This window comes from Marmota marmota, unplaced genomic scaffold (assembly GCF_001458135.2).
Source record: "Marmota marmota marmota unplaced genomic scaffold, marMar, whole genome shotgun sequence".
Classification (NCBI taxonomy): Eukaryota; Metazoa; Chordata; class Mammalia; order Rodentia; family Sciuridae; genus Marmota; species Marmota marmota.
Genome location: NW_026000077.1, coordinates 2,179,820 through 2,205,324, shown reverse-complemented (window position 1 = coordinate 2,205,324; position 25,505 = coordinate 2,179,820). Strand labels below are relative to the sequence as shown.

The 25,505-nt window shown below is 34.9% G+C and overlaps 1 protein-coding gene and 1 pseudogene across 1 annotated transcript in view; one reads left to right on the top strand and one right to left on the bottom strand.

Moving 5' to 3' along the window:
- The window catches only part of Rsbn1 (round spermatid basic protein 1), a 49,872-nt gene extending 26,660 nt beyond the window's left edge, over positions 1 to 23,212 (top strand). Inside the window, exons 3-7 of the mRNA XM_015502197.2 lie at positions 8,976 to 9,113; positions 9,426 to 9,568; positions 15,906 to 16,073; positions 17,867 to 17,975; positions 18,599 to 23,212. Of these exons, the coding sequence (XP_015357683.1) occupies positions 8,976 to 9,113; positions 9,426 to 9,568; positions 15,906 to 16,073; positions 17,867 to 17,975; positions 18,599 to 19,075 (1,035 nt within the window). The 3' untranslated portion in view covers positions 19,076 to 23,212. The remainder of the gene's footprint in view (positions 1 to 8,975; positions 9,114 to 9,425; positions 9,569 to 15,905; positions 16,074 to 17,866; positions 17,976 to 18,598) is intronic.
- On the bottom strand, positions 16,509 to 16,845 carry LOC107156163 (annotated as a pseudogene).
- Positions 23,213 to 25,505: the final 2,293 nt, after the last annotated feature.

The following is a 25,505-nucleotide window of genomic DNA, read 5'->3' as shown; positions in this document are numbered from 1 at the left end:
TGTGTGTATGTATGTATGTGTATATATATATATATATATATATATATATATATATATATATATATACTGTATATATACAGGGTCTTGGAAACTGGTTCTAGTTCTACACTTGGTTCTCTCTCTATATATATTACAAAACAGCCTTAAAGGAATAAGTGACATCTTTTTTACAGTACTCAAGATACTCAATATAGAACTGAAAAGCAGTCTAATAGAAACAAAGGCAAATCTCCACAGCTGTATGATTTCAGCAGCCAAAGCTGGATGATGGACTGAAACATTACTATACAACTGGGACAAAACATAAACAATATCACAATACTATGCAAAAATGCTTTATGCCCAAAGAAATAAAGCAGGTTACAAAATGTGGAGAATTTAGCAGGCAAAACTATATTATAAGCAACATTTTAAATTGTCATTTTTAAGCCATTGCCACTATTTAAAACAAATATAAAAATTAGTTTTATATCTTCTTTTCTTTATAAAAAAATCACCATTTTGTAAAAGTTTTTACTTGCTTATGATATATTTTAATGTGGAAATGTAAAAATATTAAACATTTTATAATAGCCCAAACTCCTCCATCTGGAATTTTTTTTAAAGGAGATCACAATTAAAACTCCTTGCTTAAAAAAAGCATCTTTTTAAAATGCAAATGTGAAACTGGAAAAATAAATACATATTTTTTTTTAAAAAAAATGGGTTCATGGGATAGAAACTCTTTTAAATTAAAAGAAACTTCATTTAATTTTATATTAATAGATGTGAAACAGAAAAATTTTTGAACTTGATATATCTACAAAAGTGTTTGAGATGTGCTAGAGAAGAACTGGTTCTTGTTCTACAAACTCTGGTTTAAAACAGCACAAATTTAGTCCCTTACAATTCTGAAGTCCCTGAGGGAAAATCTATATTTTGCCTTTTTAGTCTATATTTATTGTGGCTCCTTCGTGCATCTTCAAAATTCAGCATTTCACTCTTCTTCCTTCTCTGCTCTAGTCAAATCTCCCTCTGCCACAGTCTTATAAGGACATCTGTAATTCTATTAAAGATAATCCAGGCAAAACTCCCCATTTCAAGATTCTTCATTTGTTCACATTTGCCAAGCTCCTTTTGCTATAAGGTAACATGCCCAGGTTCTAGGGGTTAGGACGTGTACACTTTGGGAGCCATTATTCATTCAAGCTCATGGTGTCCAAAATGGAAGATAGCATCTCTCTTCTCAAACCTGGTCCTCTTCCAGAAGAGTAGTTTCTCTGTATGTTTGCAAATGGCATAATTGGTAGTCATTTTTGATACTCTTTTTTCTTCTTTATCATATCCGGTCTTTGCAAATCCTGAGAATTTTATCACTCAGAAACTTTTTAAATGTCTTTTTTTTGTTTGTTTGTTTTTCTTTTTAAAAACCATTCTACTGCTATTAGTTTAGCTTATCTGTCCTGATTTGGAAAATTATAAAACTCTCCTCACTGTTCTCTTTTTCTTCCATGCATCTCTTGAGAACAAGGATCACTTGAACCTGGGGTTAAAGAACAGCATGGGCAACAGAGTTAGGCCCATCTTTAAAACAAACAAAAAAACCCACAAAAATTTAAAAGGCAAATTAGATAACATTCTTTATCTTTCTTCAATCCCTTTAGTGACTGTCTGGAATCCTTAATGTGGTCTTCAAGGCTCTTCATAGTCCAATCACAGCTCATTTGCCAAGTCTCATCTTTTTTCTCTTTTGTTTTCTGTTTACTATTGTTAGCTTTCTTTTTGACCTTAGAAAAAATAACAGTAGATTTTGTTTGTCTCTAAATTTGTTCTTTATCTATTACCTCTAAAAGCACTTTAGTGTCTGCCCCTCCCTACTAGACTTTGTTGAGGACAGTCTCAAGCATATAAAATTATATTGAATGAATGGTTCCTCTTTCTATATAACTCTTTTGTTTAAGGTTATATAAATCTCTTTGTGATAAAGACTCTTTTAGTCAGATTTGTGTTGTTATAACAAAAATACCTGAATTTGGGTACTTTATAAAAAAAGATATTTAAAATAGCTCACAGTGCTGTAGTTCAAGAGCACAGCACCAGTATCTATTTGCTCAGCTCCAGTGTGGGCCTCATGGTGGATGGCATCACAGTTGTGAGAACTTGTATGAGAGTGGTGAACAGTAATGCAGAAGAGAGGTTCAGAAGAGGTGCCAGACTCCCTTACAACAGCCCATTCTCTTGAATCCTGTGAGGACTGTGGTAATCTCTTCTGAGGGTCCTGCCTCCAATGACCTAATTACTTTCCACTTGACCTGACCACAGTGTAAGACCAAGCTGCACATGAACCTTTGGGCAACAAATCATAGCAGGCTCCAAATATTTGAAGACTGTCATGTTTCCTTCTTTAATCTTTTCAAATTAAATATTTTGAAATACTTTTAGTTTCTTGTACTTTTCTTCCAATTTGTATGATATGTAAATCCCTAATCACCTTCATTATTTTCTGTTGGGTGTGTCATAGTTACAGATTTCTTGTTAGCCCAGATTAGGAGATAATACTCCAGATATCATTTGTGTGATGAATAATATTTCCTAAAAAAAGTATTTAAGATATAGGCAAACCCATCATAACAAGGAGACCCCCATATACAGTGGCAGAAAAATAGTTTAACAATTCAGAGGTAAGCAACTCTAATTCCATGATGTCCTCCAATATTCTAGTTTCCTTTAAGTTTTGCTGTTCTTGCTGGTGGTGTAATGTGCATGGTTGAGCCTCGCTCTCCATCACTCTGTATTTCATCTGTAAAAAGAGAGAAAGAGGAAGTGGAAGGCAAGCCTTTTACTTATTAAAGACATGCTCTGGAAATTGCCTATGATACTTATAGTAATATCCTATTGGTCAGAACTTAGTCACAGTCTATACTTAGCTGACAGAGGCTGTAGCAATTGGCCATACACCCAGGAAGTTCTCTCACTACAAGGAAGAAGGATGGAATACTTAGGGATAATTAGTAGCTTGCTTGTTTGGCATCAATTGCACACAGTTGGTACATGTTGAATTTGTGGTCATAAATGTTGTTCATATTCTATCTTGTGTTGCTAATTATTAATATCACAAACATTTACATTAATAAAAGTTGTAATACAAGTGACAGACATTATTGATCAATAGCTTTTCCTCCTTTTTTTTGTCAGAGTTTAATAGTTGGTTACTTCATTTCTAGCCTTGGTATATATAAGTTCAACAAATATTTTTTATCATATACATATTAGACATTTTGTATTACGGATTTTTTCTAGTAAATAATACATATTATTCTCTTTCACAAAGTTTATATTAAAATATATTGCCTGATTTCTTTTCTGAGTAGTTTAAATTGGAGGTTGGCAAACTTTTTCTATAAAGGAATATAATAAATATTTACCCTCTAGGGGCCAAAACTTCTCTCTCACAAGTACTTATGACTTAACTGCCATTGTATTGTAAGTGAATGGGTTTATGAAATGGGAAGGGGATGAGGAAGAAGGGCTTGTAAATTCTTAGCTTGGGAACTTGAAAATGATTTTCATTAAGTGAACGGGTATAACTGTGTTCCAGCAATATTTTGGCGGTCCTGAATTTGGTCTTTGCATTGTAGTTTACCAACACCTGGTCTAAATCAATAATATGTGTTCCCTTAGAAATCATTCGTTAACTTCCTTTAACCTAATTATTTAGTGAAAATTCCTTCTGGGGAATAAATGCCTTCCTAGTCTGCCAGTTCTTCTTTCTTTTTCTTCTTATAGGGTGTTACTCTGTTGACAAGATTGTTATCCAACTCTTGGGCTTTAAGTGATCCTCCTGCTTCAACCTTCTTTCTAGCTGGAGTTCAGGTTCCTAACTTCACCCATCTCTCACAGTTTCATTAGCTAACAAAGAAGATCTTGTCTCAAATATCCATTTTCCCTTTAGTGCTGTTCTTGATCCTTTGTTTCTCTATATTCTTTTCCTCAGGTCATACTCGTTTTAAAAATGATGCTTTGTAGATAACCCTAAAGTCTGTGCCTCTTGTCCTTAAAAAAAAAAAAAAAATCTAGCAGTAACTCCAAATCAAACTTGTCAGATCCTATAAATTTTTAATGTATTTTTATGTTTTTAAACATAAAGCCTTATTTTGATTACTTTATTCTCTTTAATCTGCTAATCACCTTCAAAGATAAATAGAAGTTATAAAGGTGGACAATAACACGTGAAAGGTTGTGGAGGCAATCCAGATTATTAAGAATGTGGAAATGTCTGTTTAGAATGTGGCAAATATGGCAGTTTTGTTTTGTTTTGCTTTGTTTTTAAATAATAGACTAGGAAGACTTTGCCAGCCATGAAAAAGATTTTGAGTGTTGATGTTGTAGGTAATACGGTACTACTAAAGAACAGGAAAGTTGAATGGCAAAATATTTTCCCTATAGAGATACTTGTAGGTGGTATGTTGACTGTAAGAATCCTGAAACAAGGATACTGGTTAAGAGGCTTTTGCAGTTAGGTGAGAAATGATTATTTCCTGAATTAAGGTAATGTTACTGCAGATTTAAAAGGATAGATTTTTATATTTAAGGCATGAGGAAGAAGGGCTTGTAAATTCCTAGCTTGGGAACTTGAAAATGATTCTCACTAACTGGTGAAGCAAATACAGAAGGGATAAAAGATGTGGCGTGAAGGGGGAACCTTATAAGAAAATGAGCTCAGTTTTTTAGGTATTGAATTTGAGCATGTCTGTGGGCTGTCCAAGAGGCAGTTGTATGTAAAAGTCTGACTCTGAGGAACAGTTTTAATTTATAGAAATAGATATGGAATGTAGCAGGGTACAGGTGGTAGTTAAATCTGTATTATAATTGAAACCACCCACAGATAATATGTTGAATAAGAAATAGGCCAACTCTGGAACAACCGCATTTTGGAGAGGAGGAAGTCTGAAAGGGAAGTCAAAAAAAGAAAGACTAAAAAGCATTTCTTGAATTTGACTGTGAGGAGATCATTAGTGATTTGTTTTAGTGAACAGGCATGAGCAGAAGCCTGATTGCAAGGATATGAAGAATGAATAGGAAAGTGAGGTAGAACAGACAGGGAATAGAGACACATATTACAGAAGTAGGATTCTGATGTGGAAAAGGTGTCTCAAGCAAGTTGTACAATATTCAATTTAAAAGTTGGGTTTAAATGATAAAAGGGATTTACTGGTTTATTAAATGGAAAGGTCCAGAACTGTTCTGGAGTATTTTAGGTTTGGGGTTTAGAGGTAGGGGTGGTGAAAGGACTAGGATAGAATATGAAAGTGTTTATTAGAGGGATAAACCTTGAGAACAAGAGGGGACTGATGCACAGGCAAAGGAAAGCCATAGGTTTAATTTAGTGTAAAGTAATGAAAGCGGGAAGGACTTTGTCTAGCTAGGTTAACTTAGCTACAGTTTTCCAAATAGGCCTGGTACATTGCATCTCTCAAAATCAAGTCTTGGTGTTTTGTAGAACATTTATTCACTTGATAAATAAAGTAAATATCTTTTGCCATTAAATAAAAATTTAACACTGTTAATCATTCTTAATCTTTGGTACTCATGTACTCAGCTTTGGTATTCACACAAATGTTTGAACCTGAAGAGGCTTTTTAAGATGAGGGTTCTTTTTGTCTGTTTTTTGGGGGGACAGTACTGGAGATTGAACCAAGTGGGGTTTTACCATTGAGCTATATCCCTACCCCTATTTGTTTTATTATTCTGAGACACTGTCTCCCTAAATTGCTGAGGCTGGCCTCCAAATTTTGAACCTCCTACTCAGCTTCCCCTGTAGCTGGGATTACAGGTATGTGTCACCAAGCCCAGTTTAAGAAGATTTTCTTATGCGTAGATGAAAATAAACTTGTTGGCCTTGACAAAATTATGAAGTCATAGAAGCTTTTTATCTTTTGTGTTATATCCTCTTTTTTTTTCCTTCTTTTTTTCCCTATGCCCTGCTTTAGGTTTACTTTTTTTCTCTTTCCAAATAGGAAAAGATGCTTTATATTTATTCCTGTTACATATTAATTATTCTAGAAGTCTTCTTTTTTAAAGTTGTCTTCAAGTTCAGTGCTGTTGAATTTAGTGGTATTTGAATTAGGTAAACTTGAAGTAGTGTGATATAAAAATATGAATTCACTCTCTTTGCAAAATTTAAAGTAATATGAATTTCTTTAAATTAATAATGTATTAAAAGTTGCATAATTTAAAAGCTAGCAGGCCAAGTAAATTGAAAACTGCCACATGGAAATGTACTTTTTCAGGGTTGGTCTTAAGGAGCTTTGAAGTGTGATAGGTTTTTAGGGCATTGCTCTTATAAAATGCCACTGCCCTATATAGATTGAAATCCTTTCTTTGTAAAGGAGTTTCTGCTATGTGGGAGTAGTTGGAATGGTGTTTGGTAGGGACTGATATTTCTTGTTACCCCTGAAAACATATAATTCCTTAAACTGGTACTGAAGATTAAATCTGCTTTAGTTGTTGCAGAGTGCTTGGCTTAGAGAGTTAGAATAATGATTAGAAAATCTTCCCTTTTCCCTCTTCCTATGTTTATACACCATGATGATCTTCTTTCCTGTGCTGCCTCCCCTGACATATCTTAGCATTGTGATCATATAGACCTACAGAAGATAAATGCATACAAATAAATGCAAGGTAAGGGATAGGGATGTACCTCAATGCTAAATTGTTACCTAGCATACATAAATCTCTGGGTTTGATTCCCAGAAGTGCAAAAAAAAAAAAAAAAAGGTGTGTGTGTGTGTGTGTGTGTGTGTGTGTGAATTATATGCAAGGTAATTCTGGCCTGAGTGGTTTAGGTTGAAGATCACCTAAAGTGATCTTGGTGGAAGGATTTATTAGAATTTAAGAAACCTCCACTATAGAGTAAGTCAATCAGATCAGGGATAGAGAGGAAAAGAGGGGAAAAGGAAGGTACTGGGGAATGAAATTAATGAAGTTATGTGCATGTCTGAGTAATGGCATAATAAATCCCATTATTATGAATACTTATAGTGCACCAATTAAAAAACTAGTGAAACTTCCACTAGTTGAAAAACAAGAGCTAAGGCCCCTTTTTCTGTGTATAAGTGCAGGTGATGTTAAATTATCTATGGAAAAAAAGAGGGAGTGCTCAAAAACTAATGGTGAAGAATTATTGTAAGAAATACTAAATGATCATTTATGCAAACTGCTTTCTATTAAGGCAAAATAGGTGGCATTTAAAACAGTTAACAATCGATTCTTAAAATCATTTTGAATATTCATTAGAGACCCAGCTTATAAAAAGCACAGCTATGTATTAGGCTTTTCAGTTTAATCTACATCTTTTTTTTTTTAAATGGATATCTTTTTATTATTCCGCCTGTTTCTTCACCAAGTTCCACTTGAACATTTAATTTACTGATGCAAGTTCTTGCAGTTTTTTTTTTTAAGAGAGAGAGAGAGAGAGAGAATTTTTTAATATTTTTTTTTTTTAGTTTTCGGCGGACACAACATCTTTGTTTGTATGTGGTGCTGAGGATCGAACCTGGGCTGCATGCATGCCAGGCGAGCGAGTTACCACTTGAGCCACATCCCCAGCCCTAACCTACATCTTAATTGAAGTAGAAAATGCTAGGTAACTGATCTGAGGTGAAAATTCTGGTTTAGAATTCAACATTTAAAATCTAGTCCATCTCTATGCACAGGAATGATATCAGATTGTCTAAAATCAATTGATTGATTCTATTTAAATGCTAGATAGGCTATGGCCAAATTTGTGTAGGATATGCCTTAAATTCACTTGAGGGTTGATACAGGTTGAAGCCTTTCTAGTCCAACACTCAAAATTTTCAGATTTTGGAGCATTGCGGATTTTGAATTTTTGTATTAAGGATGCTCTTTTGGTAAATTCTATGTAAATATTCCAAAACTCAAAAGATCTGAAATTCTTGTTGCAAGAATGATATATGTATATATATAAATATATATATATACATATACCATTGAACTCAGGGGCACTCAACCACTGAGCCACATCTCCAGCTCTATTTTGTATTTTATTTAGAGACAGGGTCTCACTAGTTGCTTAACTTAGTGCCTGGTCCTTGCTAAGACTGGCTTTGAACTCAGGATCCTCCTATCTCAGCCTCCCAAGCCACTGGGATTATAGGCATGAACCACTGTGCCTGGCTTTGCAAAGGGTTCTTAATTTATACAGAGAAAATGTGTATGTGCTTGCAGGTAACAGACTTTAGAAAAGGGGAGGATAATAGAGGGTGATGAGGAAGATTTCTGTGGGGGAAAAACCTTGAACTGATCTTTGAAAGATGGTTAAGATTTGGGTTGACAGAAAACGGAACGTTTCAAGTTGGGCAGATTCAAGAGGAAACTCACTGGAGATACAAATAAGCTTTTCATAAGTTGAGTGGAGAAAAAAGATCAGTCTGCCTGACATAAGGAAGTAATGGGAGACTGAATTTGGTAAAGTCATCCTGGTACCTGGCCTAAAGTGAAGACTTTGGAACTAGAGAATACATAAAGAATATGGAAGATTAATCTGAGCATGGTCTTTTTTTTCCCTTCCCTGCCAATTTTACTATTTATTTTATTTATTTGAATTTCACTATTTTATTTTAATTTCACTAATTTTAATTTTAAATTTCATTATTTATTTTCACAATTTCACCAAGATCACACTGTAAAGTGGTTTTTACAGTTCAACAATCATCTTAGAAAATGTTTTCTGAATGTCTCCATATTTCTTTGAAACTATAGGTTAACTTGCACATTGAAATTTATTTATGGCACATATCATTCTAGCGTATTTGTCAGTGTGCTTGGCTGCCTCTCAATAACTAATTTTTATCTAAGAATATATTCTTAGTATGTAGAAGAAATAGTAATATTAAAAACAATACCCTATTCTCATTCTCTAATTGTAGTGCACTTCAGTCTTTTTCTTCCATCCTCCTTTTGTTTTATCTCAGGTCAACAGGACATACTGCTGTGGCACCTACCGGGCAGGTCCTATGCGACAGATAAGTCTTGTTGGAGCAGTAGATGAAGAAGTTGGTGATTATTTCCCAGAGTTCCTTGATATGTTAGAAGAATCACCATTTCTGAAAGTGAGTATTAATTCAAATTATTAAAGTTCTGATCATTACTTAGGTGAACACTTTAAAGTTAACCGCGTCTATTAAAAATAAAACCTTGCCTATTAAAATTAAATTTTATGCAGTGTTTTGGATAGAAATGTTTAAAAAATACTAGTAGAACATACTTATTCTCTTTTATATAAATTTATATAAATTACTATGTAACGAACATTATATCATGTGCAAAAAAAAGCTTTTTAGAATTTTTGTCTGGGTGAGAGATATTTACCCTATAAATGGTGTAAAATTTTTAAGAATGTGATTCATTCATCTGATTTCTAGATGACTTTGCCCTGGGGTACACTTTCCAGCCTCCGACTACAATGTAGGTCCCAGAGTGATGATGGGCCTATAATGTGGGTAAGGCCAGGAGAACAGATGATCCCTACAGCAGATATGCCAAAGTCACCCTTCAAAAGAAGACGGTAAACATTTATTTTTCTCAAATAAGCAAAACTACTTTTTTTTGGTTTTAGTTGGTTGCTTATAAAATGATTGAGACCTAAGCACAGTTTGAAAACCACTTGTCTGGATTATTTAAGTAAATCTAATGGTGAGTTCCTTAATCCACTCTCTCTGTATCCAGTCATCAGCATGAGGCGGCATCCTAAACAACTAATTTTTACTTCTTTTCTTCAAACCCAGGTCCTGTCTGCAGGATAAAAGATCAAACTCTTTAGTGTGATATACAAACATCTTTCATAATCTAGCCCCAGTGGTACTTCAGTATCTGCTTCTCAAGTCTTCTTTAGCCATAGTAAATCCAGTTTTCAAACCATGGCCCTTCAATACTTTTTGTACTCACTTAGAATCACATCCCTTACCACATCTTCCTTTCTACCAGCAAACTCTTAATAAGTTTCAAAACAACTTAGATGTTACCTCCTTTGTAAAGCTTTTCTTTGTTCCTTTAGACAATTAATTGGGGCCTTCTCAGTGCACCTGCAACATTCTATTCAATAATGATCTATTTATATATATATATATTTTTTTTTAAACAAATCTTTTTTATTTTTTTAGAGAGAGAGAGAGGGAGAAAGAATTTCAATATTTATTTTTCAGTTTTCGACATACACAACATCTTTGTATGTGGTGCTGAGGATGGAACCCGGGCCGCATGCATGCCAAGCGAGCGCGCTACCGCTTGAGCCACATCCCCAGCCCCTATATATATATTTTTTAATGCTAAATATTGAGCTCCAGTACAGGGACTGTTTTATTCATCTCTGTCCTCATGACAGATAGTAACTAATCAGTATTTGCTGAATGAAACTAATAATGTGCTGTAATATAGAGCTTTGATAATTCATATTGTGCTAATGGTATTTTGTGTATCTACAAATGTAGATTAATTCATTCTAGTGCTTTGAAAAGTCTTATTTAATAAGACTGAAAGTGATTTATATCTGCTTATACTATGGAAGTAGCAACTCAAAATAGGGGCCCCAAAGTAAATTTTAATGAACTAGTTTAAACCTTAATTTAAACCACTGGAGAATGATACTTGAGCTAAGTATAGAAGAATACAATAACAAGGTACATGAAAATATTTTGTACAAAACTATGAGTACAGAATAGAAGTGTGATAAAACCTAGCAGTTAATCAGGATTTATTTAACTAATTCTTCTTCATTATAAATTGCTTCCGACTTTTCAGTATAAATAGTATCTTGACAAACATTACTTTTGTGCCAGAGCCAGTTTGTACCTGTTCATGGGGGCATCACCTCCTGATTCTACATGGAATGCTATTATATTAAAGCCTGGAGATTGACCATGTTGGGAGTGTTTATACCAAAAAAATTAGCAAATCATCTACTAATCAGCCACCTTCCCCTCCCCACAGCCAGATGTTAAACATGTATAACATACCACCGATTAAAGATGGATAGGTTGATGGTAGTTGATAAATATGTATCTTTGTGCATATGTATGTTTGTTTTCTTAGTAGAAATTTCTAAAGGCTTCAAAGTATACACATTTCTAGTGGATTTCCAGAAGTGTACCAATTTATATTCCTATCCGTATAGTAAGACAGTATCATTTTCTGCACATCCCCTACTAATTTCTTTTTTTTTTTTAACTTTGTTGACATGATCAAACAAAATTGTCTCATTTCAGTTTATTTTTCTTTGTTATTTCTTTCTTGATGATTCCCTTTTAATTTCCTTTACATTTCTAAAAATTTTAATTTGCTATATATGACAACAGAATGCATATTACACAATTTATATTACACATATAGAGTACAGTTTTTCATATCTCTGGTTGTACACAAAGTAGAGTCACATCCTTCATGTCTTTATACATGTACTTACGGTAATGATGACCATTGCATTCCACCGTCTTTCCTACTCCTATGCCCCTTCCCTTCCCTTCCTTTATCTACATTTTTATTGATGTGTTTTTCTTTATTGTTTGTTTTTTGTAAAAATTCTGTGTATATTATGACTATGAACCTTTTTGTTTTATCATTGCAAGTTTTTTTCTTTTAACTTCAGTTTTTTTTCCCCTTACCCTCAAAAATTTTGTTTTTATATAGTCGGCATTATGAATCTTTTTCTCTGAGGTTTCCTGTAATAGTAGGCTTAAGAAAGGCTTTCCTCTAATATTTAATATTTAATCTACCTAGAATTGGCTTCCATATAGAGGAAGAAATTTAACTTTTTTCCCAAATAATTAGGCAGCTGGACCAACATCATTAATAATATATTGTTTCTTCACTGATCTAAGCTACCATCAGATTTTACCTCTATTGGGATTAAGTATTCTTTTTTTTTTTTTTTAATATTTATTTATTTATTTATTTTTAGTTATCGGCGGGCACAACATCTTTGTTTGTGTGTGGTGCTGAGGATTGAACCCGGGCCGCACGCATGCCAGGCGAGCGCGCTACCGCTTGAGCCACATCCCCAGCCCAGGATTAAGTATTCTTAAGTGAAGCATTCAAAAACACTTTGAATTAGGATGAATGAATTGGAGTGTAAATACCAACTTTGTCTTTTTGTGTATTGTAATTAAAATTTCTTGTTGCTAAAAATAGTGAAAAACTGCCTAGTTATCAAGGGCATTGCCCATGAAGATATTTTGATTTATGAATGCTATAATTAAAGAAATGTATGCTTAGAGTTGTAAAGAAATTAAATAGAACAGTAGGGCTTATAATGAAAAATCTTGCCCATCTTTCCTTCCCAAAGGCAAATGTATTTTTACTATAGGCAAAACCCATTTATTTATAATGCATTTTTTTACTCCTTTTCTTTTTTTCCCCCTCTTGAAAGGCCCTGTCTGGTGTTGACTCTTTGGTACATGGATATTTCTTCCTTTGAGTTGTTCTGAATAGTAAGATGACCCCTGCTTTACCCCCTTCCTCCCAACTTCTTTCTGTTAACTCTACTTACATACATTGCTAAGGTAGAATCATTCTGTTTTAAAATAATAAGTAGATTCTAAAATTGGAAAACAAGTAAGTGGCAATTATGATATTATGGGTAGATATTATTTACTGCAGATCCAAGTGGGCTCAAAATTAATTAATCAAATGTTCCCGTGTTATATTTTCATTCAAAGGAAGAATATGCAGAATAATCTTTCTTTCAGAATCTAGGTATTCAGCCATTTGCCTATAATCCCAGTGGCCCAGGAGCCTGAGGCAGGAGGATCGAGAGTTCAAAGCCAGCCTCAGCAATTTAGCAAGGCCCTAAGCAGCTTAGTGAGACCCTGTCTCTAAATAAAATATTAAAAAAGGGCTGGGGATATGGCTTAGTAGTTAAGTGCCCCTGGGTTCAATTCACGGTATTCCCCCCCACCCCCGCCAAAAAAAAAAAAAAAGAATCTAGGTATTCAGAATCATGCCACTATTTGTTTTTTTATGTAGTTCATATTTTAAAATATTTTTATTGTTCTGATTTCCCTTAGCGTCGGATTTGACAGAGGGCATACACTTAACTGTATCTGAGGTATCTTCTAGTCTGCAGGCTAAGATGCTTAACTTTCTTCAGGAACCACAATGACTTTCTCATCTATTTAACTTTCTTAAATAACTTTTTTTTTTTGAGGGTGTTATTACTTACCTTGCTTTTGTTTATATGTCCTCAAGACATTTTCAGAATTTTTGTCATATGCTATCTGTTCTTACACATCAGTTTAGTTTTTTAAAAAATTTTTAATTGGCACATAATTGCCTATAAATATACAGTATGATAATTCTAAACATGTAAACGATATGTCATGATCAAATGGGCCTAATTAGCATTTCTAGTTCCTCAAATTCTTATCATTTCTTTGTGTTGACAACCTTTGAACTCCTCTAGTTATTTTGAAGTATATAAATATTTGTGAACTGTAGTTTTACCCTTCTGTGATGTAGAACACTAGAATTTATTCTTCCTATCCAACTGATTGTACCCATTTTCTAATCTCTCCCTTCTTTTCACCTCTGGTGACCTATATTATTATTCTTTCAACTGTGAAATCAACATTTTTTTAGCTTCCAAATAAACACATTGATTTTTTTATATGAAAATCTTTTGGAGGTCTGTGTTCTCCTACATCAGTGTGAAAGGCCTGTTTCACAAGTATCAACCTAGGAATTCCATTTAATGCTTTCCTGCATTAATCTGTGGTCATCATCCTTCCTGCAGTAATCTGTGGTTCATTTCCTTTACTTGTTTGAAAGTATTATCAAGTAATATTCTAAGAAAAGGAGGGTATTCTGAGTTGTTATATATTTGAAAAAAATTTTTTTTGTCATTAAACGTGATTGTTAGTTTAGTTGGAGTCCATAGGCTATATTTTTCTTTATAGGTTTAATCATCTGTGTAATTTTTGTTCTTTTCTGGGTAATGTATTCTTTTTTTCTTGTCTGAAAGTTTACAGCATCTTCTACCACTGGCAGTCTGATATATTTCAGTGCATGTTGGTTTGGGTCTTTCATTCTTATTCTTCATTTTTCTTTTTCTTTTTGACTCATGCTTTTTATTGTTTAGTAGGCCCTTAAATTTAAAGATTCGTGTCTCTTTTCCTTTCTGGGAATTTTTCTTGCTTAATTGCTTTGGTAATCCCCCGCCCCCTTTCCCTGAAACTGTTAGCTGAATAATAGATCTCCTGATTGGATTATTTTTCTTGTTACCTTTTCCTTTTGATTTGGGAACATTTACTTGATTTTTTGTCTTCTAACTTTTCTTTTGAATTTTAAAATTTTAACATTTTTATTTTGGTCTTTATCAATCTGCTATCTTCAGATATCGGGTAATGCTTATGTGACTTATTCAATGTTTTGGAATAAAGCATGGGGCTTATTGGAAGTTCTATTTATATTTCATTTAGATTGTCAATAGGTAGGTTTCACTTTAAATAGGCATAAATATGGACATTAAATGGTATGTCCAAATGTCAGGATTATATTAGTTGTATTCATGTGGCAAAGTCAGTGTGTTTCCAGAAGAACATGCAGATTTTTTGTCTGAAATTTTATTAGGATGGTTTTGGCTATAAGCAACAACAAAAAAATTGACTCAAAGTCGTTCATAAAATAAAATGTTATCCTATGTATTAAGAAGTCTGAACAGGTTGGCTGTAGGTACTTTTCTTATATTTCTTTCTTAGGAGTTAGGAAACTTCCCAGAAGACTCCTCAGTAGATTTCATACTATCAACTAGAATCAGTTCATATCCCTTCTTAAAGAAGTCACTGGCAATGGGAATGAGCTTATCATAATTTGCTAGAACTCATCCATATCTACCTCTGGAACTTGTAAATGAGACCACATATAGGATAGGATCAAATGCCTAATGAAAATCAAGATCTGTCAGAGAAATAAAGGGTAGGGAATTGTTGCTGGGAGTAGCCATAGTACGCTCCATGGAGGTAATGTCTGCTTGCATTTCTGCCTGCACAAGTGGCAAGTGACAGGATTATCTGGAGAAATGTACTATAATTCCCCTTTTCTCAGCTTCACTTTATTTCTGTTCCTTATTATTTTGCCTGGTTGTTTTTTGACCCAGGCTTCTCCAAGGTCTGTTGGGTAGGTCTTCTACCTTTTTGGTTGCTGATCCCCTCTTGTATATTCTAGGTCTGTGGTTTATCTCAGCATGGTTTTATTAGTCCAAGACATTGTAATCATTTTCTGTCATGCAGAAGATTTTTGATACTGCTCACTCCCTAATTCCTTTCTTTTTATTCATTCTTTTACTATCACCTCTAGATTGTTTTATTTAGAAAATTTTGAATACATTAAAAACAGAATATAGTAAACTTCCATGCCTTCAGTATCAACAGTTAATAACTCACAACTAGTTCTATTTCACCTATATTCCCATCAGTTCCCCCATCAAAACTCTTCCCAACATTATTTTGAACCATTTTACTTTCATTATAACATGGAAGGAGGTCTCATGGATGCCCCGTTGCCATGTTGAATTAAAGATCTAAGAGATTGTTTTAAGAATTAGAAAAGAGTTGGCTGAGGTAAAACTTAAACTTTGAATTATATTTTCTGTTGCTAGACATTCAAATGTTATATGTTCATGTACTCCATTTGGTTCTAATCAGATATACAGCTTCTTTTTTATGGGTATACAAGGAAAGGAAGGAAATTATATTAATCAATATAGTATAAATGCTAATGATCAAAATCATCCTACCCCTCTCAGCCCTAATCTTATTTTAACCTAGTGTTTCAGCACCTTTTCACCTTATTGCTATTAATTTTTGCTTGTTTCCTTCTTGTTTCTCCTTACTTCATAATAAAATCAACTCTAGATCAATGAATGAAATTAAAAATCTCCAGTACCTACCTCGGACCAGTGAACCCCGGGAAGTCCTCTTTGAAGATAGGACAAGAGCTCATGCTGATCATGTAGGTCAGGGGTTTGACTGGCAGAGTACGGCTGCTGTTGGGGTTTTGAAAGCTGTACAGTTTGGCGAATGGTAAGTTAATGGAACTTAACTGTGATGTGGTCTAGGAAAATGGGGACTCTCTTTGAAAGACTGGGTAGAGACCATTCTTAAACTATATGGGAAGTTTAACATTTTTTAAATGTATGTCCATTACTATGAATTATAATCACATTATTGTGAAACAAATCTCCAGAACTTTTTTATCTTGTAGAACTGAAACTCTATGTCCAACAACTCACTCCCCTTTTCCCCCTCATCCCTTGACTCTGGTAACTTTTTTTTTTCCTCCAACTCTTTTCAGTTGTTTGCATAAAGGTGTTATACTAGTCCAAATTAAAAGCAGATCCCAAATGGTTACATTATACAAGCTGTGAGGTTTTTAAACCTGTGACAAAGGACAGAAGGGAAATTCTACTCATTGCAAGGAAATCAATCCTAACTTAAGCTTCAGTGAGCCACAAGAACTTAAAACCCATGAACCTTCAGTTGCTCATCCTTAGCCAGTCCAGTCTTTATCAGGAACTGGCATATTTCTTGCACTGGTCACCCTCTATGTAGCTGAATTACTTCTCCATATTCTGGATACTCAATTATAGTGCCATCTTAAACATCTTCTTAAACATCTTCACTAATTTCTTTTTATTGTAATCATCATGATTCCTTGGACAGTAAAGATCTTCCTGACACTTCTCTTTTGAATTCTTATATGGATATAATCCCCAGTGCCAGCAGGAAGCAGGTCATCATCCTTACTTGCATCAGCAAGAGGGTCAAAAGAGTGAAGGTTCTGGATAGTGGGCATATGATTCCTTTTCCTTGGTGGAAACGGCCTGATGAAATCTGCTGCAGGAGAAGGCAGGTGGGGGTGGGCTGGGATAGTGGAGGGGCAAGGTGTCTGGAAGCCTAGGGGCTCAAGGTGGAGGCTGCTGAGTCCTTGGTGGTGGCTCAGTGACTGGCCTCTTGTAACTACTTTCTGTTTCTTTAAACTTAACTACTTGAATATCTCATAAAAATGGAATCATATAATATTTGTCTTTTTGTGACTGGTTTATTTTTCTTATAATGTCCTCAAGGTTCATCCATGTTGTAGCAAGTATTGGAATCTCCTTCCTTTTTAAGATTGAGTGCAGTCTACCCCACCCCACCTCCACACACACATTTTGTTAATTGATTAATAGATTCTTGGACTGCTTCCATCTTTTGGCTATTTGATTCTGGATGTGGGTGTACTAATCTCTCTTTCAATTTCAATTCTTTTGGGTATATACCCAGAAGTAGAGTTCTTGGATCATATGGTAATTCTATTTTTAATGTTTTGAGGAGCTGCCAAACTGGTTTTCATACTAGCTACACTATTTTACATTCAGATGGAACCCAATTTTAACAAATTCAGGACAAAGAAATGCAAATTAGTAAGAGAATTGCAAATTTATCTCATTTAGAATAAAACTATTCTTTCTAGGCATTTAAAAAATTTTATAACAACTAATGTGATTTATTTTTTAGTTGTAGATGGACACAATACTTATTATTTATCTATTTATTTTTATGTGGTGCTCAGGATCGAATCCAGTGCCTCACACATGCGAGGCAAGTACTCTGCCACTGAGCCACAATCCCAGCCTCTTAATGTGATTTAAAAAAAAATAATAATTTTGTTAGTTTGTTTTTATTTTTGAAAATTGATCTCAAGAAGCAAGAAGTTGTTGTACCTTGTATTTCTTTGCTAGTAGTAGCAGTTCCAGGAACTGGGAGACTAAAATTTGTCATTGCTTTTTGTTGTGGATGCTTATCCCTAAAACATTAATTTTTGTTAATAATAGGAGTGACCAACCTCGCATAACCAAAGATGTGATTTGTTTTCACGCTGAGGATTTTACTGATGTTGTACAGAGACTTCAGTTAGACCTCCATGAACCTCCAGTTTCCCAGGTAATAACCCTTGCTTTTTATTATTCTTTGTGGGAGATATTGAAAATAAGTATTCATACCCATTTTGAGTTTTGCCTTATAACTGGATACATAGGATAGTGAATTTAATTTTTCTTGGGGCTAGGGGAGGCACTAGAGACATCATTAAAACAATTTCCCAAGCAAAATGCTTGAGATCCTTTTAATCTTTGGGATGCCAGGTGGATCTGGAATGGTCAGAGGATCCAGGGTGCTCAGTTCTGGCCATGAGTTGTCTCACATGTTAACCTTATTGCACTGTGGGCCCTCAGCAAAAAGATTGAAAGAAACTAAAGGAGGAGATAAAATTTTGCCTTTATGTGAAGCAAAGAATACTGATATTTAGCTACACTTTGAAGTATTTTTTTAAATGATTCTATGTAGGCCATCTCACTTTAACCTGCTCTTTGTTACTAGAGAGGTAGTAAAATGAGAGGAAAAATGTTTCCCAATAAAACATTTTAGAAAGTTAGTCTCATTTAGTATTGCTTAAATTGTTGTTTATAACACATTTTATCACTGTTTTCCTATGCCAATTATAATGCTTTATTTGAAAGAATTGTTACATATGTTAAAGTCTTATGTAACTTTTTGCCTTTCTTTAGTGTGTGCAGTGGGTGGATGAAGCTAAACTAAACCAAATGAGACGGGAAGGCATTCGTTATGCTAGAATTCAGCTATGCGACAATGATATCTACTTCATCCCTAGAAATGTTATTCATCAGTTCAAAACAGTGTCAGCAGTGTGCAGCTTAGCCTGGCATATAAGGCTTAAACAGTACCACCCTGTTGTGGAAGCCACTCAAAACACAGAAAGCAATTCTAACATGGACTGTGGTTTAACTGGAAAGCGAGAATTAGAAGTTGACTCCCAGTATGTGAGGATAAAAACTGAATCTGAGGACACATGCTCAGAGATGCAGCTTTTGACAACTGCTTCATCGTCCTTCCCATCTTCATCAGAACTTCACCATCTACAGCAAGATCAGAAGACTCAGCCTATTCCAGTTTTAAAGGTGGAAAGTAGACTAGACTCTAACCAGCAACACAATCTGCAGGAACATTCAGGCACTCCTGTGTGACATGTACATATTCAAACACATTTTTTAACTTTTTTAAATTTTGATGTGAAGTTATAGTTTTATAACTGGCTTAAGTTAAGTTTTATTGGAGAAATCTTGCCTATAATTCTATAAAGAGAAATGACATTCCACAAATGTCAAGCATATCTTTTTTACACAGATTATGCAAAGAGTTGTATCTTATCCCGTTAGTACAGTATGTAATAGTGGGTCTGCTGCTACTTTCTGTTTTAAGGTGTGAGGTAACAATTCAATCTCTTCTTCAAATCAAAATGAGAATTCTCTGGAATAACAGATTTAGTTCCTAAATTATTACTTCCCTTAATTTTATCTTGCCTTGCCTCTTGCCATGTTTGCTGTTTCTATGATAGAAATCGGATTTATTGTTTAGTACTGTGTCTTTATGGCACATATTCAATTTCTTCAGTAAAAATGGCATGGGTTGCAGGAGAATTCCTGCATCTGGTACATGGGCAAGTAAGTTATTTTGTTCCAACCACAAAGAACAAGTAGTGTCTAAGGAAAATTCAGTGGCTCTCTGGTTTCTTAACAAAAGAGAAAGCACAGCACTTTCTGATCCAAACTGTCTTTTTTTGTATCTGTTATTTAAAGCCCAGTGGATATTTCAATTAAAAAAAATCTAAAGATAAATAGTCCTTGGTCATTCATTATCCATGGTTCATTAATCTCTTCTAGAATATATGGTAACTATGGAAGATATTTTGGGTAAACAAAATAATGTTGATATGATATTCTCTTATTCCACTTCCTAGCATCCTCACATTTCTTGTGGTTACTTTTGTTTCCTAAACTGATCACAAATATCAAAGTTAGAGAATGATATCAATTTTTCTGATGAGGCTGCCATATTTTGAGCATCAAACTTAGGAAAAAATATTCTTGTGACTTGGCATCAATCTCTTCATGCTGAATATCTATTTTCGAGACACTTTATAGTTTTAACTGGTGAATGAATAACTGGGTTTATTTACACTTACCTCTATGTTGCTATTTTCTAATAAAGAATATGGCACTAGACTTCATCCTAGAGTTGGAGGTAGCCTAAATTTAGCTTAGTGCCTGAGTATTTAATTTTTTTCTTTTTTCAAGCAGGCACAGTTCATATAGCTAGTGTGGTCTTAACTTTCCATTTTAGAATGTTAATGTGATACACATTATACTTTCTCTTAGTTAGTAATACAGTAGGCCTTGTTTTTATTGAAGAGTATTCCCCACACCTAAGACCAGATTCTTGTATCTACCTGGTTACAGTGCAATTTGAAGTTTTTTGTTTTTTTTTTCCTGGATGGTGAAATTTGAAATATTTACATTAATATAGGCAAAAAAAAAAAAAAAAAAAGATGCTGCTTTATTATGTCTGTCACCATGAAAACTTAGCTGCATCTTTTGAAATATCGGATATGAATTTTCTCTAAAATATTCTGAAATAGGTTAAATCTTATATAAATATTACTTTGTGCAATATTGTTGTGTAGTTAAATGCATATTAGCAAAGTATAGAGGTCACTGTGTAAACAGATAGAAAAGTAACCATCAGCAAATACTACAGTGATTAGTTAGAATCTGTATTATTCCTTATATATATGTATATGTATGTATTCTCTGTTACAAAGGATGAAGACAAATAGGGAAACATTTCAATGTAAACCATTTATGAATTGGAAGTGATGTTGGTTTTTAGTTATCTTTGTAAATAAGGTAATTAGAATGATATGAAAGGTAATGTGATTATTGCAGGGGTGTTTTTAAATCCTGTGTATAAATTCTAGTTTATCAAGACTAGTTTTTAAGGGACCTTTGAGGGTGTTTTTGTTATTTTGGGGGGAAGGGGGTTAATCACAAAGTGTGTGGATTTGGGTTATTTCTTATTTTTATTTTTCTGTCCAGAAGAATTTCATAGAGCTTTACCAGGCTGTGCAAAAGTAAAATTCTTCTCAGGCAACATTTGCTTTTTAAAATAATCATGAAGAGCAAGGTTGTTAAAGCAAAAAGTTTTTATTTTTGTTTCTCTTGTCTTCCAAGATTCGATTTCCCCATTTCCCACTTGCCATCCAGCAGATGCCATCTGTCATCTAAGCTGGTCATTACTAATAAACAAGGAGACTGTCTCCTGACAGCCAGCACTGTGTGTAATCACTCAGGAACCAGCGGATCTGCAAAGACCTACAATCAAAAGCAAATCCCCGTTTTCCTTTTATAAAACATTCTACCCTCACCTCCAATATAAACACATTAAAGAATATAAAAAATGTTTAAAAATCATGTACTAATAAATTCATTGTATGTTAGAATTGCAATAGAATGGAGAGAAACATTTAGCTAGTAATGTATCTGGAAACTGAATGTCCTATGTGAGTATTAGATTTTGATAGCATGCTTTAAAGACTGATGAATATAAAAGCAGAAGTTTTAAGCTTCTTACTGCTTTCAAAACTGTATCCTAGTTTAGTGATACAAATGATTGCAATTTTCTGAATCATTAAATTATTTGGTTTGGTGGAGTGAGGCATGAAGCAATCTGGCGTCTTCTGATTTGTAAAGTAGTGATGGCAGTGAAGTTGTAATTGAAATTTAAGCTGAGCTTCCTTTTTGGTATATTATCCTTTGTGCCAATTCTTGAGATTACTTGCAGAATGTGGCTATACATTTTAGTACTTTGTGGAGCGGAGGGATATTTTGAAAATGTGCTTATAGAAAGACCTAATAAATGAATATTCCTAACAGTGAATAGAATGATTTTATGGTATCTATTAAAAAGGATAAAAGTCTTCCCCTTGCCCCAGAAATCATTCTATAATTACCAAGATATGCTAGGAGTACGATTATGATTTTAAGTGTTATCCCAAATTCATAAAGCAATAATAATAAAAACCTATGTATTAGTTCCCTCCTCCAAAGTTTTAACTCTTCTAAAAAATATATCCCTAGGCTTAATTGTACTTTTAATTTGCTTATTTAGTACTTAAAATTTGTTTAACTGTCCATCATTTTCCATTATTTTGGAAAGTGCCCTGTCCCCACAGAGACAGTTGGACTATTGGTTGACTAATATTACAAGCTCTTGTAGGGGGAAAATAGGGAGCTTATTAAATGAAATTCTTTACTAAACTTTAGAAAAGATATCTTGCATCATCAGTCTTAATAGGCATAAAGTTTATAAAGACTGGAGAAACTTTTGCTTATTGCCTTTCCCTGTATAAATATTATTGTCTAGACTGAAAGATAATATAGAAAACAAGACTCCAAAATCCGTGGAAATATATTCTTAGTGAATATATTCTTGATCATTAATATAATCCCATTATATTTTCATCTATATTTGCCATTAAAATTTATTTGCATTTATACTTTTAGGATAATTGAGTTTATGTCTTCAATAAGTCTGTTTCATCATTACTATAGGTTTTTTTAAAAAGAACCTTTCGGTAGCACATGCCAGAGGTTCACATTTGCGCTAAGTTTTATGGTTTTAAAACAGGTTGTAGCTGTATTTATTGGTCATTCGAGTAGAGGAAATGCACAGTACATGTTTTTCTTAAGTGCGTAAAGGACTTGTCCTCATCTGAAAGTTTTTTGCTTTAAAAGCAAGTACCTCTCCATAAATACTATGCCCTTCCATTTTCTTCATAAATTTTTTAAGATCCACTTGTGCATGTAGTTGAGACCACTGTCTCTTAAAATATAGCACTTTTCAATTCTCTCTAAAGAAATACTTATGTACTACTTGTATCACATGTTGTAAATTTTCATGTAATAGTGTTTCTGTGACTAAACTCCATTTTGATTGGCAGCTAAGACTTTTTTTCCTGTGGCTTTAATTTATCTAAGAGGTCTTTGCATATAGATGAAATGTATAATTTGCCTGGAGGACTATTTGCGTTGTGTGGCCTTAGTTTGTTTATTGACATTAACAAGTGTTTTAAAAGGTTTTTAATGAATAGTCTTAAATCTAAATTTGTGTGAATAATAATCCTTTTAACAGTGCTTTTTTGTAGCTGTCTTAAGTGTGTTAAATTGTTAAGCTATTTCTTTGTAAAATAGGACAATGGAATGCATAGAGGTTTTTTTTTTCCTGTAAAGTATTTTTTTAATAAACAAAGTCTGATTTGTCCTTTACTTATGTTTCACCACAAAATGAACAGCACATGTGAATTCTAGATACCTGGACCATGTATTTATAGTACTGACACCCTTCCCCCTTACCCACCCCAACCCCGCCCATTACACACACTAGCTCTATTCTGCTGTAGTATTATTCATATTTTTTTTAAAGGAAATCTTGGACTTTTATTTCCCCCCCAAAAGGTCATAAATATTAGGAGAAACCCATCTATATTGAGATGAAGAAAAATTATGCTTGTGATGTGGCAGGACTCTTGCTTGAATTGGTTTATATATATTTATTATTTTTTGGTACTGGGGATTGAACTCAGGAGCACTACCACTGCCACATCCCCAGCCCTATTTTGTATTTTATTTAGAGAGAGCGTCTCACTAAGCTGCTTAGTGCCTCGCCATTGCTGAGGCTGGCTTTGAACTCAATCCTCCTGCTTCAGCCTCCTAAACCTCTGGGATTACAGGTGTGGGCCACTGTGCCCGGCTGGTTATGTATACTTATGAGAAGACAATCTTAGATTTCTATTTGTAGATATTCTTGAAAATGCCTGAAGACAGTGCATAGACTTCAGATGAGCTGTGTGACACGAAATGGTTCTTTTATCCCCATCGGTGTTTGTCTGAACTTCTCTTTAATTGTAGTCCTAAGCACTGATAGCTCTTGGTTCTGATTAGGAAAGGAAATTGAGAGGAATGTTTTTGGAGTAACTGTTGTGGGCCAGGCACTTTACATGAAGTTATCTCATTTAATTCTCACAGATTTTAGTAGAAAGTTAGTTAACTCTGTAATTACAGATGAGAAAACAGGCTTGTTAGGTTGAATAAATTGCCTAAAATCACACAGTTCAGATCAAGGATTCGAGTGCAGCTCTGGGTTCAAATCCCATGCATGCTAAACAGTGAAGTATTATTGCTATTAATGTTATTTAGGTCTTAAAAACAAATGTGAATCTTTATTATCTTTTTTAGTCAAGCCTTTTGCCTTGAAACTAGACAGAACTGTTAACACTCAACTCTAAGGAAGGGAAAAGCTGACAAGGGGCAAAAGCAGTAGGAAACCATCACCAATGTGCTGGTGAAATAATTAAAAAAGATTAATCCTGTGGGAGTTTAGTCAATTTTATTCCTTAGTAAAATGGAGATAACTTTCATTTTTACACCTATTGAACAGACTATAAGAACATCTACACAATGTTTAATACAGTACCTCTTAGGCTTTCTCAAGTGTTAGCTATTAGCTTTACCTGCCTCAAATGCTCCGTGCTGCAAATAGGCAAAGAACAGAGCTTCAAAAAGAGAATGGCCCTTAAGGGTTAGCTATTTATGGCAGGTGGGGAAAATAGATGGGGAAGAGGAGGAAAGCTGCTTGAAACCCTACCAGCATATCTACATACTTAAGGACGCAATCGTTCTTTCTGTGACCTTTATCAAACTGCTTGAATTTTTAACCTGCCGCCACCTTCCCTAATTCTGGAAAAAGCCTTCAGCGGATTCCTAAGCCTGTGTCTTCCCTAATCCTTGAGCACCAGAAAATAGCAGTTGAGGGGCTGCAGAGGAAGACAATCACCGAGAGGAAGCCTGTCGGGCTCTGCGTCCCAGGGCTGCGTAGCAAATTCACAAACATTCGTTCATTGAACAAATGTGCAAGGCTTGTGTCAGGCCGCAGTCTGACCTCGTGGAGACCGCAGCCCACTGGCGAAAGCCGATATACGCAATGAAACAAACGTAAGTACTACAAATACACGAACTGGAAACCTAGAACATGGGAACCGACTTCCCACAGATCCGTGGGTGGGAAAGTCGTTTTTGAGGAAATGATTTTTAAGTTGAGACTTGAAGGGTGACCTAGGGGAGCTGGTCTTGGCCACGGATCGCAGCGTGGCTCCGCAGTCCCTCCGTCCCGCCTCTGGACCGAGGCTCTGCAGGGAGGCCGGACGCCGGGGGCGGAGCCACCGCGGCAGCTGTAGCCGGAAAGCGGAAGCCCAGGCCAGCGGCGCTGTGGTCTGCAGAGCTGTTCTCGCCCAGCTCTCCGCCGGCTGAGTCACCGCCCTGCCGGGCCGGCCCGGCCCAGAGGGGACGCGCGCCGTCGCCGCCTCCTCCTGCCGCTCCTCCTCCAGGGCCCTGGGCCTTTGCACCTGTCTTTTACAGCCCAGCACCAAAGCTTTTGCCGTTGCTGTAGTGACTGGCGGCCTAGCGAAGACCCTTCCTTTTTTATCCCCTTCATTTTCCAGCTCATTCTTTGCTTATTTTATGGCCCGTCCGGCGACCTCCTAGGTCGGGCTTGGAGGTGCAG